Genomic DNA, 19,447 nt, shown 5'->3' with positions numbered 1-19,447 from the left:
CGGCGGCTCAAATACATGCAAAAAATAATATTACAATTATATAGTTAAAAATTATATAGAAAGTAAGTGAATTTTTGGAGGAATTATAGTTTTAATTTTTAAAAATTATTAAATTTCAGAAGATTTATATTGAAATAAATTTTATTTTCTGTGGAAAAATAAATAAGAAATATTCAAATATTTATTTAAGGGGATTTTCTGGTGCAGAATTTGTAAAAAAACACTTTTTCAAACTCTTATTGCAAATAATGTACCTATTATAGTTATTGCAAAATTCCTTTTGGATATTCTTACATATTACAAGAAGATAATTAAAAAATTTATTTGAGTATTTTTAGTTGATTTTCTTTTCATAAGCGTTTTTCTAGACAACAAACCTCAAAAACAATTTTTTTTAATGTTTTATAAATTTTTATACACATTTTTCTCAAAATATCGCAAAAATACTGTGTTTTTGGGCTAATTCAGGGTGGCCGCTGGACCGGGAAAACCGATGTATATCAAGTTAGCAGTGCAACTTCACAAAATTCAAAAATGAACAATACTATAATTTGCCGTTAATTAATCGCTAATTAATTGTGAAAGAAATAATTTTGTCGTTTAAATATTTTTTTTTATACAGGGTGCCCTGCTAACTTGATGTCAAGTTAGCAGGGCACCCCCTTGAAACTGTTAAATCAATATATTTCGCAGAATTTCTTGCGCAAGAATTTACCGTTTTTTATCCGTAACAAATCCCATTAATCCTTTTGAAAAATAATTAAAGTTGCGAGGGCAAACAAAAGTTTTCGGCTTTAGAAGTGTAGAATAACCACTTTAACCGCACTCATAGGGTTATTCCTGTGTTTTAAATTTACCGCTTGTCGAATTTAAATTAATTGTGTCCGGGAAAAAATCGTATGATTATTTTCAACTTAACATTAGATAATATCAAGTTAAGCCAACCTCCTATCTCAATTTTTTATATTTGTTTTCATTTTTATAAATTCCACACTTTCGCCACTAGTTGTGCAATGTACTATTGTACCAAATGATCAAAATATTAGTGTACGGAACCCGCTATTTCAGTGCAAGTGAAATTCGCACTTGCCCAGTTTTTTTTAAATGCCGTCTAACATAAAAATAAACAATTATGAAAAGATAAAAATTACTTCGGAGGCGAGGGAATATTAATTTAGTTAAAATTTCTAAAATTTTTGTAAGATCCTGGAAAAAAATTTCAAATATAGTGTTTTTCCTACCTTGGATCCTCTTGCAATTTTTTTTAATTACTTCATACATTAAAATTTACAATTATCAAAAGAAAAAATTGTTTCTAAGGCATGAAAATGATAATTTAATTGAATAAACAATTTAATTTAATACCGAGATTTTTTAAAAAATCATAACTATTATAAATGGTACAATATAAATTAAATTTATCAATCTTTTTCTGTGAAAGTCAGGTGGCAGATTGCACCCGTAGTAATTTCTTAAATCATTAATGCGCGCATAGAATTTTACTAGTAAATTGAATAAGTTAATAAAATATCTCTGAATATCTATAATATATTTAAAATATAAGTAAATAACGTAAATATTTTTTCCCATTGACTATAAACGTTGTAAAAATAATCTCAGGGCATTCTAGCGATATTTTTATTATATCCCTAGGATATCCTGTGAATATCCTCTAGATATACCAAGGACAGCTATAAGATATCCCTACACTGTAAAAAATTTATGGAGTTAACGGACTCGGGAGTTGGGAGTGAAATTTTTTGAGTTAAAAATCAACTCTAGAAGAGAGTTAATTTACTAACTTCTACTAACTCCCTTTATCACAAAATTTTATTCACAACCATTGTTTACATGATTCTTTATGTTTTTTTATTATTGTAGATTATGTAAATGCAATATTATAAATAAAAAACCAAACGGTCCGGTTTACCCCAGGGGGTGGGGCAAACCGGACCGTTTGCAAAATTTTTTAAAGTTAACACAGCAACTTAACAATAAAAGATAAGGTATATGTGTCTCTGGGAAAAAGTTGCGCAATTAAATGATCATTCAAACAAGCCATCGAAAAGTGAAATCAGTTGATTCGTTTGGTCACAAGAGTCAAAAAACCGTTAGGGGGTCCGGTTTGCCCCACTCTACCCTATTAATTATTTTTAAGAAATAATCTTCTAAAAATTGAAAATTAAAGATTTTTAAATTCAAAAGTTAATAAACTAAAATAAATAAAAAATAAGTATAAACCAACTATTTACTACTTTTTTTACGTTATGGTACTATATATTTAAGTACTTTTTTTTAGATTTCAGCAACTCGAAGCTACTATTTCTTTTTTTTTTTGAGAATTTGCACTACTTTAAATTCGCTAATACAAGAAATAAAAATATATTTTAATAAAATTTCGCAAAGAAATTCAATTATTCAGAAAAAATTGATAAAATTTATCCAAAATTTAATTATTTTCATAAATAATAAAATTTCTCCATTTTAAACATTTTAATAAAATTCTTCTTAGGAATTCAATTTTTTTTAAATTTTAATAAAATTCTTTACTATTACTATTTCTTTTCTAATACTATTTTAATTGAAATTTTGAAAAGAATTTAATTATTGTCCGAATTTTAATAAAAGGCTTCGCAGTAATTCAATTATTATTCAACTCATTAACAAAATTTCTGCAAGGCATTTAATTATTGTTATAAATTTGAATAAAATTTTTTTTAAAAATTCAATTATTTTCATGAATGATAAAATACTTTACAGAAATTCAATATTTGTGTTGTTACTTAAAATAATAAAATCCTTTGCAGAAAATAAAATATTCTCGTATAAATAACATTTTTACAGGGAATCAATTATTTTTATAAAAAATAAAATTCTTTTAGGAATTCAATTATTTTCATAAATAATAAAACTCATTGCAGAATTTCAATTATTTTTTATAAAATTTTAATCGTATTTCTCGAAAAATGTCACTATTCTCAAAAATTTTATTACAATTTGTTGATAACGATTCTTTATGGGAATTGAATTTTAAGAAACATTCAATTCAATTAAAATTTTAGATTAACAATTAAATATCAAAAGCAATATAGCGTGAATTTTTAAAAATAATTGAATTTTGAATAAATTTAATTGAACTTTGTAAATATTATTCTAAGTTTTTATATTTTAATATTTATTTCATTGAAGAATTTAGGAATATTTGAAATTTTGTAAAACTAAATATTGTAAACTATAATGGATTTAAAAATACCATCCTTCTAATTTTAGGTTAGGATTTTTGTCAAAATAATTGTGCGAATAAATTAACCGAGTTGAGTTGTACAATTCGAAACTCCGATTTTCGAATTGGCTAGTTTGATTCGAATTTACTTTCGAATTGGTAGTTCGATTCGAATTTTCTTTCGATTCGAATCGGCCAATTCGAAATTGAACACTTGAACAAAAGGAACTTCAAGCGTATAGAAATATGGATAATAGATATATACTGCCCAAAAAGAAAAATTGATATTCTAAAATTAAGAATTTAATCACCGACAGATTAGCTCAGTCGGATAAATGCCTCGCTCGGCGAGATGGACCAAGGGTACTTGGTTCGCGCCCATTAGCCTGGGATTTTTCCGGCACGTGAGATAATCTGAGCGGGCGATTTGAACGTCGAGGACTTGGTTGTGTAATATTCGAGACTTCGAATTTATACATCCAAGACTCGGCGTCGATAAATCGGCTGTACTCAGTTAAAGGTTTTCCGTAGTTTCCCTTAACTATGGCCAGAGAGGGCCATGTGAATACGAGTACTTCTAATAAAAGTCGGCTGCGGACCGCAAATAGGGGGTATTTGGGGAAATCTGGGGAAATTTGGAGAATAATAGGGGGGTTGTCAGATATGTAAAAACCCGAATGGGGTATACATGAAGAGCAATTATATACTATAAAAAAAATATAAACAATAAAGAAAGAATACAAAGTCATTTTATAATTAATTAGATTTAAAAAATTATATTTTTAGGAAAACATTTTTCTTAAAATTTAGAAAATTTTGAATCAAAAAAGTTAATTTATTACAATTAAAATTTATTTGTAAAAATTATAATTATTTACTTGATTTAAATACAACTTATAATTTTGTTATTAATTTAAAAAAATTTTATTTAATTTATTTAATTTAAGAAAACAAATAATTTACATTACTATAAAATAAAGAACACATCTAAGTATTTTTTTATGATAATATAAAGAAGTTAAATAAATAAAAATATGCTGAAATATTATTGTATATTTAAAATTAAATTTATAATAATAACGTAACTTTATAACCATGGAAATTTCTAAAAATTTAATTTTATAATTGCTTATTTTTGAAAATTAAAAATAAAATGAATTCTTCCTCTATAATAAATATACATTTATTTTTCTTTATTAACTTTATAATTTTCAAATTTTTAATTTTCAATGTTCAGAAAAATATTTGTTATTACTTAAAAATAATTATTAATTATTAATAAGAAATATTAAAAATTATTGGTATTTGTATGTTGTTTATATATTAAAATTATAGAATTAATAAAAAATATATAGACAATTTTTAAGAAAAAGTTTCAAAGTACTATAGATAGCTGTATTATGAATATCAGCCTACTAATTTTAGGTTAGGATTTCTGTCAAAATAATTGTGCGAATAAATTAACCGAGTTGAGTTGTACAATTCGAAACTCCGATTTTCGAATTGGCTAGTTCGATTCCAATTTACTTTCGATTCGAATCGGCCAATTCGAAACTTCGAATTCGTATTTCGATTCGAATTTTCTTTCGATTCGAATCGGCCAATTCGAAATTCGAAACTTCGAATTGGTATTTCGATTCGAATTTTCTTTCGATTCGAATCGGCCAATTCGAAATTCGAAACTTCGAATTCGTATTTCGATTCGAATTTACTTTCGATTCGAATTTTGCACTACACCTCTATTAAAAACATTTAAAAACTTTTTTGCAAAAGCAAGGAAGATTTTTTTTTATTAAAACAAATTTCATCTTCAATTTAAAAAGGGATTTTAAAAAAACAATTTTTCTTTGTTTTAAACAAATTTTTTCTGGGTGCAGAGTTAAAAAGGTGTTATTTAAATGACTTGCAATGCAAAGAAAATAGAAAGGTTATTTTAATAACGAATTTGGTGTTAAAATAACAAGCAACAACCCTTACAACAAAAGGATATCTTTAGGATATCCTCAGGATGTCCTGTATAAATGTAAGATATCCCGAGAAAGTAAATTCGAATCAAACTAGCCAATTCGAAAATCGGAGTTTCGAATTGTACAACTCAACTCGGTTAATTTATTCGCACAATTATTTTGACAAAAATCCTAACCTAAAATTAGAAGGATGGTATTTTTAAATCCATTATAGTTTACAATATTTAGTTTTACAAAATTTCAAATATTCCTAAATTCTTCAATGAAATAAATATTAAAATATAAAAACTTAGAATAATATTTACAAAGTTCAATTAAATTTATTCAAAATTCAATTATTTTTAAAAATTCACGCTATATTGCTTTTGATATTTAATTGTTAATCTAAAATTTTAATTGAATTGAATGTTTCTTAAAATTCAATTCCCATAAAGAATCGTTATCAACAAATTGTAATAAAATTTTTGAGAATAGTGACATTTTTCGAGAAATACGATTAAAATTTTATAAAAAATAATTGAAATTCTGCAATGAGTTTTATTATTTATGAAAATAATTGAATTCCTAAAAGAATTTTATTTTTTATAAAAATAATTGATTCCCTGTAAAAATGTTATTTATACGAGAATATTTTATTTTCTGCAAAGGATTTTATTATTTTAAGTAACAACACAAATATTGAATTTCTGTAAAGTATTTTATCATTCATGAAAATAATTGAATTTTTAAAAAAAATTTTATTCAAATTTATAACAATAATTAAATGCCTTGCAGAAATTTTGTTAATGAGTTGAATAATAATTGAATTACTGCGAAGCCTTTTATTAAAATTCGGACAATAATTAAATTCTTTTCAAAATTTCAATTAAAATAGTATTAGAAAAGAAATAGTAATAGTAAAGAATTTTATTAAAATTTAAAAAAAATTGAATTCCTAAGAAGAATTTTATTAAAATGTTTAAAATGGAGAAATTTTATTATTTATGAAAATAATTAAATTTTGGATAAATTTTATCAATTTTTTCTGAATAATTGAATTTCTTTGCGAAATTTTATTAAAATATATTTTTATTTCTTGTATTAGCGAATTTAAAGTAGTGCAAATTCTCAAAAAAAAAGAAATAGTAGCTTCGAGTTGCTGAAATCTAAAAAAAGTACATAAATATATAGTACCATAACGTAAAAAAAGTAGTAAATAGTTGGTTTATACTTATTTTTTATTTATTTTAGTTTATTAACTTTTGAATTTAAAAATCTTTAATTTTCAATTTTTAGAAGATTATTTCTTAAAAATAATTAATAGGGTAGAGTGGGGCAAACCGGACCCCCTAACGGTTTTTTAACTCTTGTGACCAAACGAATCAACTGATTTCACTTTTCGATGGCTTGTTTGAATGATCATTTAATTGCGCAACTTTTTCCCAGAGACACATATACCTTATCTTTTATTGTTAAGTTGCTGTGTTAACTTTAAAAAATTTTGCAAACGGTCCGGTTTGCCCCACCCCCTGGGGTAAACCGGACCGTTTGGTTTTTTATTTATAATATTGCATTTACATAATCTACAATAATAAAAAAACATAAAGAATCATGTAAACAATGGTTGTGAATAAAATTTTGTGATAAAGGGAGTTAGTAGAAGTTAGTAAATTAACTCTCTTTTAGAGTTGATTTTTAACTCAAAAAATTTCACTCCCAACTCCCGAGTCCGTTAACTCCATAAATTTTTTACAGTGTAGGGATATCTTATGGCTGTCCTTGGTATATCTAGAGGATATTCACAGGATATCCTAGGGATATAATAAAAATATCGCTAGAATGCCCTGAGATTATTTTTACAACGTTTATAGTCAATGGGAAAAAATATTTACGTTATTTACTTATATTTTAAATATATTATAGATATTCAGAGATATTTTATTAACTTATTCAATTTACTAGTAAAATTCTATGCGCGCATTAATGATTTAAGAAATTACTACGGGTGCAATCTGCCACCTGACTTTCACAGAAAAAGATTGATAAATTTAATTTATATTGTACCATTTATAATAGTTATGATTTTTTAAAAAATCTCGGTATTAAATTAAATTGTTTATTTAATTAAATTATCATTTTCATGCCTTAGAAACAATTTTTTCTTTTGATAATTGTAAATTTTAATGTATGAAGTAATTAAAAAAAATTGCAAGAGGATCCAAGGTAGGAAAAACACTATATTTGAAATTTTTTTCCAGGATCTTACAAAAATTTTAGAAATTTTAACTAAATTAATATTCCCTCGCCTCCGAAGTAATTTTTATCTTTTCATAATTGTTTATTTTTATGTTAGACGGCATTTAAAAAAAACTGGGCAAGTGCGAATTTCACTTGCACTGAAATAGCGGGTTCCGTACACTAATATTTTAATCATTTGGTACAATAGTACATTGCACAACTAGTGGCGAAAGTGTGGAATTTATAAAAATGAAAACAAATATAAAAAATTGAGATAGGAGGTTGGCTTAACTTGATATTATCTAATGTTCCCAAGTAGAAATGTCCGGAGTTAGGACGGAGTTAAACACCGACATGGTACTGACTCAGTACTGACCGTCGGTACTGACTTTCGGAACCCGATCAGTACTGGGAGTATACTGACTCCAAAACCGAATCAGTACTATGTCGGAGTTAGAAAAGTTCTAAAATCAGTACTGGCAGAAAACTGGCTTAACACTAAATCAGTACTGCGAAGGAGTTAAAAAAACAATCAAAATTTGTTATAATGTAATTAAACATTAAACATCGTTTTATTTATTAACAATTAAAATATTTGCAAAGATTTGTAAAAACATTATTCATCAACAATAATATCAAACATTTTATTAATTTATTATTAACTAATAGATATATTTTAATAATATAATAATAAATTATTATTAATTAATTATTTTTAGAATTATTACGTATTATTAATAATAAAAAAAATTTTATTTTTTAAAGCTGTATATATATTTTTATTTATTTACTTAACAAAAATTTTTCTTAAATAAATTTTTTTTTATTATTATTTTAATAAATAATTAGATTATAAATAATTTATAAATAATTATATTAATAATTTTTACCATATTATTATGATGTATCTATTAATTACTACATAATGACTTGATAAAATGTATATAAAGATATATGTATAATAATTTTTCTTGAAATAAATATAATATGCAGTGGATTTATTATTAAAGCACTGTATATATCGGTCCCACAATTCAAAAGGAAGTTTATGCGAGATAACTCCCGAGCTTGCGTGGCTATGCGGTATGTGTATTCGACTTGCGTCCTCGAGGTCTAGGGTTCGGTCCCCCGTGCGTGCGATATTTTTCCGTCTTAGTTTTAAGTGTTTTGTGTATAATTCTTAACAGTGTTACATAAAGTATAAGTTTAAATAATTAATAACCAGTAATAATAATAATTTAGTCATTAATTTAAATAAATAAGATTTAAATAAATAATGAAAAAATAAGAAAAATATTTTTTTAAAACTTATTTTAATAAAAGGAATTCTAATAATTAATTAATAATAATTAATACTAATAATAATTATTAGTATTCAATAAATTACTCCCCATGCTTTAATAATTAAATAAGGAGCTTATACTGACCGCCGGTAAAAATCAGTACTGGACAGCGTTACCAGCCAGGGTTTTCCCAGTACTGACTTAGTACTGGAGTCAGTACTGCAATACTGGCAGTCAGTACAAGATCAGTACTATGCCAGTATTACATTTCTACTTGGGTTAAGTTGAAAATAATCATACGATTTTTTCCCGGACACAATTAATTTAAATTCGACAAGCGGTAAATTCAAAACACAGGAATAACCCTATGAGTGCGGTTAAAGTGGTTATTCTACACTTCTAAAGCCGAAAACTTTTGTTTGCCCTCGCAACTTTAATTATTTTTCAAAAGGATTAATGGGATTTGTTACGGATAAAAAACGGTAAATTCTTGCGCAAGAAATTCTGCGAAATATATTGATTTAACAGTTTCAAGGGGGTGCCCTGCTAACTTGACATCAAGTTAGCAGGGCACCCTGTATAAAAAAAAATATTTAAACGACAAAATTATTTCTTTCACAATTAATTAGCGATTAATTAACGGCAAATTATAGTATTGTTCATTTTTGAATTTTGTGAAGTTGCACTGCTAACTTGATATACATGGAAAACCGGGAAATGACAGTGAATTTTGATCTTGACCGGGATTTTGGAATTTTTTTTTAAAAAACACATTACTTTGTGAGAAAAAATAGAAATATTTATTTTAAGACTTAGGTATTAACTATATTTCATTAAAAAAGATTGAATAATCTTCTATAAAATCTATTTATATTTTGTCAGAGAATTTTATAAAAAGTACTATAAAAATATTCAATTTCTAGAATTTATAAGAAAATTATGAATTTTGTTGTCCAACGTAACAGACTTAGAAAAAAAGAAAATATTAAATTTAATTTTAAATTCTTTCTATTTCTAACAATAATTAAACAAAATATAATTTTAATTAAATTTGTCAAAAAAATTTCAAAGAGAAAAAATTTCACATCCTATAAAATAATGAAAAATAAATCAATTTAAAAATTTTTTTGCAACTAATATTATAACAAAACAAATAAGAATTATTAAAAATTTGAACTAATTAGAACAAAAGTGATACGAAATTTATAAAAATGAATTTTTGAATAATAAATAAAGTAAATAAAAATAAATAAAATTTCTTTTCTTAGAAAATAAATTTTAAAAACCCGTATTTTTCATTAATATCAATTAGTTTTTTTTACAATTATTCATAAGCAAATTTTTCGATTTTTTATAATGTTAAATTAAGATTAATAATATTATTATAGATTGAATTTTAAAAAATTTCAAATTGAAGTTTTAGAAAAGTTGAATTTTAAAAGATTTTAATTAAAAATTCTGAATAATTTAGTCTTTAAAAATATTTTTATTCACATTTTCTCAAATTAGTTATGTTTTTAAATATGTAATATTTAATTGAAAAATTTTCAAATTATTCAAAATTTCATGAAATTGTCTTGTAAACAAGTGGATTTTAGAAATATTTTAGTTATTTCTAGAATATAATTAAATTGAAATTTTGAAAATAATTTTTAATAAGTTGCAGTAGCAATTCTTAAAAATTATTCAAATTTAAAGGATTTAAAATTTGAATTTTTTTTGAAATTTGAATACCTACTATATGGAAAAATAATGGATAATAATTAAATATTTATTTCAAAAAATCTATTTAAGTTCAAAATTATTTTTAGAGTAAACTAAAATATTTTTAGGGTTTAGGAAAAAGTCAAAGTTTTGTCTAAAAATCAGGAAATTCTTTCAATCTTTCATGGAATAATTTATTTTCAGAGTTATTATTTATGACCGGGAAAAATAATTTATGACCGGGAAATGACCGTGAATTTTTTTTACAAAAAAAGTGGCCACCCTAAATTTAATTTACCCCCGTAGAAAATGGTTTTCGGTTTTTTAAAATAGATTTCGAGAAAAGTGTCTCTTTCGTTTTAAAAAATGTTTTTTCGATAAAAACGTGTTTCAAATTTTCGTAATGTATTACAGTGAGTTAAGAAATGGTTATAAAAATTGTTATAACTTTTTTCTTTTGCATATTTTTTCAAAAATATTTTAGGACAGTAAGTTTATGAAACTAAGGAATATTTTTAAGCAAAAATAATGAAAATCAATTTTTTTTAAATCTTTGACCAGAAAGTCCCCTTACTTAACAAAATTACTCAAGTTTTGAATAACTGATTTTAGAAATCAGTGAAAAGTCAGGGAAATATAAAATAAAATTTTTGTGACCACACTGAATTAAATAAACGACTTTTTTGTATTTTTAATGGACTAAACCTGAAGCGACTTTTTTTGCGCCTTAAAGTCGATCCGAGGTCTGTTGACCCCTTAATTGCCACGACGGTGAATATTTTGTGACCAAAATCTTTGCCATCTATATTTAAGGTGTTTATATGTGTGTAAACATAACATTTGTGCATATATTTTCGAAATTATAATAGCTAGTGTTAATTTATTTTTTCCACTTTGTAGGTTTCATTGTGGAGATAACTTCGAGTAGTAGTTTCATCGAGTTGCTTTTATTGCACTGGAACACCCGAAGATGACAATATAAGTATATAGGCGCGACGTGTTGATATGTAGAAGCGTGAGATTTTTGTTATTAGATCAAAGTCCCGACAAACTATTCAATTTAAGATGAATAAAAAAAGAAGAAATACGTTTTTAGACATTGAATCTAAAACTGAGGTATTGAAAAAAATAAGAAGTGGCATTGAGAAAGATGAAATTTTAAAAGAATATAAAATCAGTGAAAGAACATACTTTAGATTGATGACGAATGAGTCGAAAATCTTGAACAGAATGAAAAGGCCGGAAAATAAGGATCGAAAAGTGTTTAGAAAAGTAAAAGATGAGTGTTTGGACGCAGCTGTAATTGAATGGTTCCAGCAAGTGCGAGACAGAGGAGATCCAGTGTCCGGACAACTTATTAGAGAAAAGGCATTGATTTTGAATGAGAAGCTTAATGGATCTCAAGATTTCAAAGTAAGTATTTACATAAAACAAAAATAAACAATAAACAAAAGAATTTGAAACATTCTCATTAACAGTGCGACCGGATATTTTAATTAAAAATTATAATTCAATTATTAGCATCTAATCCGTTCGTTAGTTCACTTTCCTGCAATTTAACCCCAAACAACTCGACTAACCAAACAATAAAACAACACCACAAAGACAATTCTTACTCAAGTTGTGGAACTTTCCCGCCAAGACAACCGATGATGCTAAGACGATGGAAACAAAGAGAAAATTATGAAACGATTTACCAGCGACGCCAAAAATATCAATTCCTTGGGAAAAAGGCTCAATAAACTCCAACACAAAAGATAACAAGCACAATTAAAGAACACTTTGCCTTTATTTTCCACTAGAAAATACAATTAACGGAATCATATCACAACGAACAACATTCAACACGCGCCGGTAAACGAATGAAATAATATTAAATAACTGCTGGTAACGAATTCGTCAGCTGAGACGCCGGTATTCCTGTCTTAGTCCTAAGGTCACGCAAATCTGATAAATCCTTCCTTGTCCCTCAAACGACGGAAAATCACCTGTAAATAAATTCGGCCCTGGTCGCTATCAATCGTGGAAACTCGTCACCACGCCTTATTTTCATCACATACAGTGAGCCGCAACCAGAAACAAATAAACTTTGGAAATTTAAGAAAGAGATACCAACTAACACATTTACTTTTCCGACACAGACAAACCGCTATTATCCCAGTAACAAATGCCTTGTTACAACAGAAAAATAATTTTTAAAATTCAAACATATTTTTTTTAGTAAATTCTCTTGAAAAATCTACACCATAAGTAAAACTTTTACTCTGCTTCTTCATGGAAGAATTGTTTTACCGAAAATTTTCAATCTTGATTTCTTGGCATATCTTTATGTTTTTTTGACAAAAAAAACCTGTTAGTGTTAAACAGCTCGTTTCTTTAGTTTTAAAATTAAAAATATCATTGAATTTGGACCAAATATGATAAAGTTACAAGCAATTTTCTGCATTAACTTAAAAAATTTTTTTAGCTCTAAAATTAAATTTTGGGGGCGTTTAAGTCACATACCATTTTTTTTTAGTTTTTCAAGACGAACAAGTTAGAATAGATACGATTTAAATTAATTTTTCTTTTTACTTTTGTAACATTGTGTTATTTACTTAAAGTCTATGTACTAAAGTAGATTTAGAAGCAGTGAAAAGTGAAATTAAATAAAATGTATTGTTTATAGGCAAGCAGTGGCTGGTTGGTAAAATTCAAAAAGAGATATAATATTCGTAGCGTTGATATGAAAGGAGAAAGACTATCAAATGATGTGGAAAGTGCAGAGGAGTTTTCCAACTATTTAAAGAACAAAATTGTTTCCGAAAATCTTTTACTAGACAATGTCTATAACGCCGATGAATCGGGTATTTACTGGAGGACAATCGTATCTTCGACTCTTTCCCAAGAAGTAGAAGATGAAGTGTCTGGATCTAAGGAGAGAAAAAATAGAATAACAGCTTTATTCTGTTCTAATGCTACTGGAAGTAATAGAATCCCATTATTATTGATAGGAAAATCGAATATACCGATGAGCTTGAAAAAACTAATATCTAAAGAAAAAAAGAACAACTGCTTGAAAGTGTTAGAATGTATTGACACCATCTACGCAAGCCAAAAAAACGCTGTGATGAGTCAGGAGATATTTAAGCACTGGTAATTTCAATTTACTAAAAAAATTTATATTTTTTTCCTTGCTGCAAGAAAGCTTATTTTTACAAATATATTAATTACAAAGCCGGCAAAATGGTTTTTAAAACCTATTTAAGATGCTATTTTAAATAGTTTTTTCATTTGAAATGCTATTTTAAATAAGTTTTAAAAACCATTTTGCCCAGCTCTGATTAATTGTAATCAAGTCTTTAACGTCCGAGTGGTTTTAATAATAAGACAAAACGAAGCCATTCAGACAAAGGATCTAAAGGAGTCTGAATGTCTTCTTTTTGTCTTATTAATATTAATTGTAATTTTTTTTGTTTAATTCTTTGAAATCTATTAAAATTAAACCCTTATTTCATAAAATATAATTATCTGTTTAAATTTTAGTTAAAATATATTTTTCTGATTATGCTTTTAAAGAGTATTTGGTTGATTTTATGTAAGTCAATCACACTAATTTTCATGAGTTGTTGGAATTTAGCTGTACCTACTTTTGAAAATTTATTACTTTAATTGTGAAAAACAACCCTACCAAATATTTTTTTTAATTTTAAAAATTCCCAAAAATACGGCATTTTCAACATTTTTCAACTTTTTTTAAGGTCACGTAACTTTCGTTATAATTAACCAATATCGTCTATATTTTTGGATAAAATTAACATAAAAAATAAAATGTCAGAAACCTAGTTTTTTTGTTGTTAAAAAATTAAAAAACCTTTTTTGAAAAAACATCTTTAATTTTTTTCAAAATTTTACTATAAAAAACCTTTTTTGAAAAAACATCTTTAATTTTTTTCAAAATTTTACTAATTGGATATGAAAATTTTCAAGGAACTTTTGCAAAAATTATTTAAAATAATTGATAATTGAATTCTTTCGAAGAATTTATTTAAAAATGTGTAAAAAATCATTCAAATCCTGTGAAATTTTTTAAAAATAATTAACATCCTGTGAAGAATTTTATTAATTTTTTTTAATAATTAAAATTCTATATATAATTTTATTATTTCTAAAAAATTCTACTTCATATATAATAATTTAATTGTTTTGAAGGATTTAATAAAATTTTAGAAAATAATTGAATTCTTTTGAGAAGTTTTATTAAAATAGTAGATTTTGAAAATATTAGAATTTCAGGAAAGAATTTCATTATTTGTGAAATGTAATTGAATTCTTGTAAAAAAAACTTTTGCAAATAATTACATTTCTCGAAGAATTCATTTCAAATTGTATTACTTGAAAAAAAATATAATTCTTGCGAAGGATTTTATTAAAATTTTTGTAAATTTAATTTTTTTTTGAAGAAATTCAATTATTTCCAAAAATTTTTTTAAATTCTCTTCTAAATGTCAATTATCCTATAAATAATAAAATTCTTTTCCGAAATTCAATTATTTTAAAAAACTTTAATAAGATTTTTGACATAATTTTAATTATTTTCAAACATTTTTCTCAATTCAATGATTTTCAATATCTAGGTACTATTTTAATCAAATTTTCTAAAAGAATTCAAATATTTTCATAAATAAATTTTTAATGCAATTTTAATCGAATTCCTTGAAAAATGCAATTATTCTTAAAAATTTTATTAAAATTCGTCAAAACAATTCAATTATTTAAATATTTGTTGATAAAATTTTTTATGAGAATTCAATTTTCCGAAACATTCAATTATTCAGTAAATTATTTATTTTTGTATAGTTAAATAATTAAATTCTCGTAGAATTTTCTATTAAAAATTAATTTAAAAATGAATGTCACTTAAAATCTTTGATAATAATAAAAATTGAATATTAAAAGCATTATAGCAGGAATTTTTAGAAATAATTGATTTTTGAAAAGGCTTCAAATTAAAATCTTTGAAAATTTGAATTTTCCATACTTTTAACTAACAATTCTGTAGAATTAATTTCTTTGAAAAAGTTTAATTGAATTTTTTTCAAAATTATTTGCAGTTTTTAGTTTCCAATATGTATGTTTAATTGGAAATTTTCTGAATAATCTAAGTTTCGTAAAATTGAGTTGTAAACAAATGGATTTGAAAATTCTCAAAGAACTTTTTCAAAAATTATTAAAAATAATTGATTTAGAGAAGAATTTTAGTTAAAAATTCTAGAAAATATAATAACTGATATTAATTGTCATGTTTAATTATTATAAGGTTTGAACTTTAAATTTTGGAAGATCATAATTCCTATGGAAAATTTATAATGATTAAATACCTATTTATTCAAAAATGAAGTTATTGATGTTTTCGAATCATTTTACAATTAAATAAATTCGTAAATAAATGTAATACTATATTTATTTGAGTATCTAAACAGTTTTGGAGTTAATCAGAATATTCTTTAAGGTCAGGGAAAAAAGCAAAATTTTGTCTCGAAATCAGGGGAAGTCAAAGAAAAACAAAATTACATTTTTATGACAATCCTGAAATTAATCTTTATTGGATAATTAAATTCTTATAAAGAATTTTATCAATAAATATAATATATATATATATATATATATATATATATATATATATATATATATATATATATAATAATATAATAATAATAATAATAATATATATATATTATATATATATATATATATATATATATATATATATATATAATATATATATATATATATATATATATATATATATATATATATATATATATATATATATATATATATTATATTTTTTATAATTTTATTCTTGTAAAGAATTTTATTTAGATTTTTGAAAATCATAAAAATTCTTCCGAGAAAGAACCCCGTAGAAAATATTTTAGTTTTAGTCCCAGTAGATTTTCATATGAGTTTTTGAATTTAATTGTTTTCCTCAGACTGAATACAAATTTCTTTGATTAAAAATTATGAAAATAATTAAATTCTTGCGTAGTATTTTATTAAAGTTTTTGAAAATATTAAATAATAATAATGATAATTATAATTAATTAGTTAAGTTAATTTTTAAAAATTTTAAATACAAAATTATTCAAAATATGGAACTTTTAAAAAAATTTAAATATTATAAATAGATAATAATATAATATTATTATTATAAGATTATTATTTATTAGAGAATATTGAAATCTAATTAAAATTTCATTCAAGTTTTAAAAATATACCTACTACAAATTTTATACAATCTGTTAATAATTATGATTTTTCAGGTTCGAGGAAATCTTCATTCCGCAAGTATTAAATTTTCAACAAAATTCAGGAATTACGGGAAAAATTCTCCTACTCCTTGACAATGCTCCTTCTCATCCACCTTTGAAGGAGCTTAATTCAATAAACGAGAATGTTGAGATAATTTTTTTACCACCCAATGTTAGTGCACTGGTTCAACCTATGAATCAAGGAGCAATATCCCTGACAAAGAAGCACTACAAAAAAAATATATTGCGGAATCTCTTGTCAGCTGAGAAACAAGGAGGTGCTGATAATTTCCTGAAGAATTTAAATTATCTAGATTGTTTTCCACTTCTTGATGAGGCATGGAACACTGTAAAAATTTCATCTCTACAAGAAGTCTGGAAACCGTTATTGGGCGACTCTTGTCAATCCACTGACACACAGCATCCAACATTTGTCAATTCAGAGACAACAATAAAATTAGAAATAATGGACGAAGACATGATAGAGATTGATGAGGATGTTAAGTTCCCTCAAAATATGAGCACGGATTTATCTCGTCTTACTTTGGGAACAAGTATTAAGGTGGAAAATACCGAAGAAGTTTTTCGCAACTGGTATAATAGTGAAGAATACGATTGTGGCTGGGAGCCCTTATCTGACACGGATATTGTCAACTTTGTTCAAAATGGTAAAGTGAAGATTGAGGAGACTGATGAAATTAAAGCGACGGATAGTGATAATAGTTCAGATGTAGTTTCTCAAACGGAAGAAATAACGAAATCACAAGCAATCGAAGGTTTAAGATTATTTGAAATGTGGGCGCAGCAAAAAACTTCTGTGGAAAATTTTGACAGAATTTCAATATTATTAGGGGAAGTGAAGAACATTGTAAATGAAGACTTGAATGAATAACTTTAAAAAAGTTTATATTTTGAATGTGAACGTGTAATTTTTTGTGTGTAGATTCAGTTTCATTGTACAGGTTTAAATTGTAAAGATACAATTAAAAACAGACTTTTTTTATTTTAAATACTAAGTTACGACGAATAAGATTTATTTATTTAATTATAAATGTAAACAATTTGTTTAATTCTAACATACATTAAATGTATATAATTAAAAAGGAAACAAACTTTTTGTTTATGAGCGATTCTTCACTTAGTAGTCACTTTTGATTTTCCACTGTTCCCTATTTAATAATCTTTAAGAATTATTTTCAAATCTGCTTTAAACTTTTGCACAATTAATCTTCACTATGTTTTTTAGTAATATAATCAAAAAAATTTCTTTTTTTAAACAAAAGTTATGATTTAATTGGAAAAGGCTGAAAAATGTAGTTTTCTCGATTCTCTACACAGAAATCATCAAATATGCTTTATTTTACACAAAACATTTTAATCGCCTTTTTATTTATTTCATACGAAAATTCATCTCCAAAACTACATTTTTTTGGGTACCGAAAGTGGTATTCAATTTATTATTATTACGCAAATTACAAAATTTTTTATTTTCAAATATAAATTTTTGAATAATTTAATAATCGAAATTTAAGAAATTCACTTATTAATGAGTAATATAATTAATTATTATTATTGTATATCTTTTCAAAAAATTTAATATAGGTAATATTTTTCGCAAGAATTCAATTATTTTCATAAATATTAATATTCTTCAGAAGAATTCAATTATTTTTATAAAAAGTAAAAAATTTTTTTACAAAAATTCAATTATTTTTAATACAATGTTAATAAAATTTCACGAGAAAATTTTTTTTTTCGTAATTTGTTCTAAACTTTTTTTAATTAAAATACAATTATTTTCTAAAATTTTAATAAATTCTTTGAAACAATTAAATTATTTTCATAAATAATAAAATTCTTTACAGGATTTCAATGATTTAAAAAAAATTTAACAATTATTTTCATAAATAATAAAATTCTTCACAGGATTTTAATTATTTTTAAAAAAAGGAATAAAAATTAGTTGCAAGACTTCAATTGTTCTCCTAAATAATAAAATTCTTCATATGCGATTTCAATTATTTTTAATATAATTTTAAGTAAATTCTTCGCAAAATGCAACTACTTTTAAAAATATCACGAAAAAAATTTTTTTTCTTTCGTAATTTGTCCTAAACTTTTTCAAAAGAATTCAATTATTTTCTAAAATTTTAATAAATCCTTCGGAATAATTGATTATTTTTATAAATAATAAAATTCTTTACAGGATTTCAATTATTTGAAAAAATTGTAATAAAAATTCGTAGCAGGATTTAAATTATTCTTCTAAATAATAACATTCTTCACAGGATTTCAGTTATTTCTAATAAACAGTTAATAATAAAATAAATAATAAAATTCTTCAATTTGAAGAAAATTCTTCTAAAAATGTAATTAATTTCAAAAATTTTATTAAAATTCTTAGAAACAATTCAATTATCAATTTATTATTTTTAATACAATATTTTAATTAATTTTTTTTATATCAATTTTTTTAATACAATTTTTTTAATTCTTTGCAAAATGCATCTACTCCTAAAAATTGTATTAAAATTCTTCAAAAGAATTCAATTGTCAATTATCAATAATATTTTTAATAATTTTTGCTAAAGTTCCTTGAGAATTTTTAAATGGTTGTTTATATTTCAATTTTACGAAATTTCGATTATTCAAAAATTTTTCAATTAAATATATAATTTATTATTTATTACAAAAATAAATAATTTATTGAATAATTGAATGTTTCTTGAAATTGAATTGTCACAAAGAATTTTATCAACA

The 19,447-nt window shown here is 24.1% G+C and overlaps 1 protein-coding gene across 2 annotated transcripts in view; it reads left to right on the top strand.

The window, feature by feature from the left end:
- LOC122511972 (GPI mannosyltransferase 2) overlaps positions 1–19,447 on the top strand; it is a 34,300-nt gene that overhangs the window by 12,268 nt on the left and 2,585 nt on the right. Inside the window, exons 2-4 of one of the 2 annotated variants that reach the window (XM_043627566.1) lie at positions 11,295–11,807; positions 13,063–13,529; positions 16,700–17,785. The exons of the other annotated variant lie outside the window; for it this stretch is intronic. Of the exons in view, the coding sequence (XP_043483501.1) occupies positions 11,460–11,807; positions 13,063–13,529; positions 16,700–17,579 (1,695 nt within the window). The 5' untranslated portion in view covers positions 11,295–11,459 and the 3' untranslated portion in view covers positions 17,580–17,785. Of the gene's footprint in view, positions 1–11,294; positions 11,808–13,062; positions 13,530–16,699; positions 17,786–19,447 lie in introns of those variants that run through there. 2 annotated transcript variants of the gene reach the window in all.

This window comes from Leptopilina heterotoma, unplaced genomic scaffold, assembly GCF_015476425.1.
Source record: "Leptopilina heterotoma isolate Lh14 unplaced genomic scaffold, ASM1547642v1 Lhet_92, whole genome shotgun sequence".
Lineage (NCBI taxonomy): Eukaryota > Metazoa > Arthropoda > Insecta > Hymenoptera > Figitidae > Leptopilina > Leptopilina heterotoma.
This window is presented reverse-complemented; position numbering and strand designations above follow the sequence as displayed.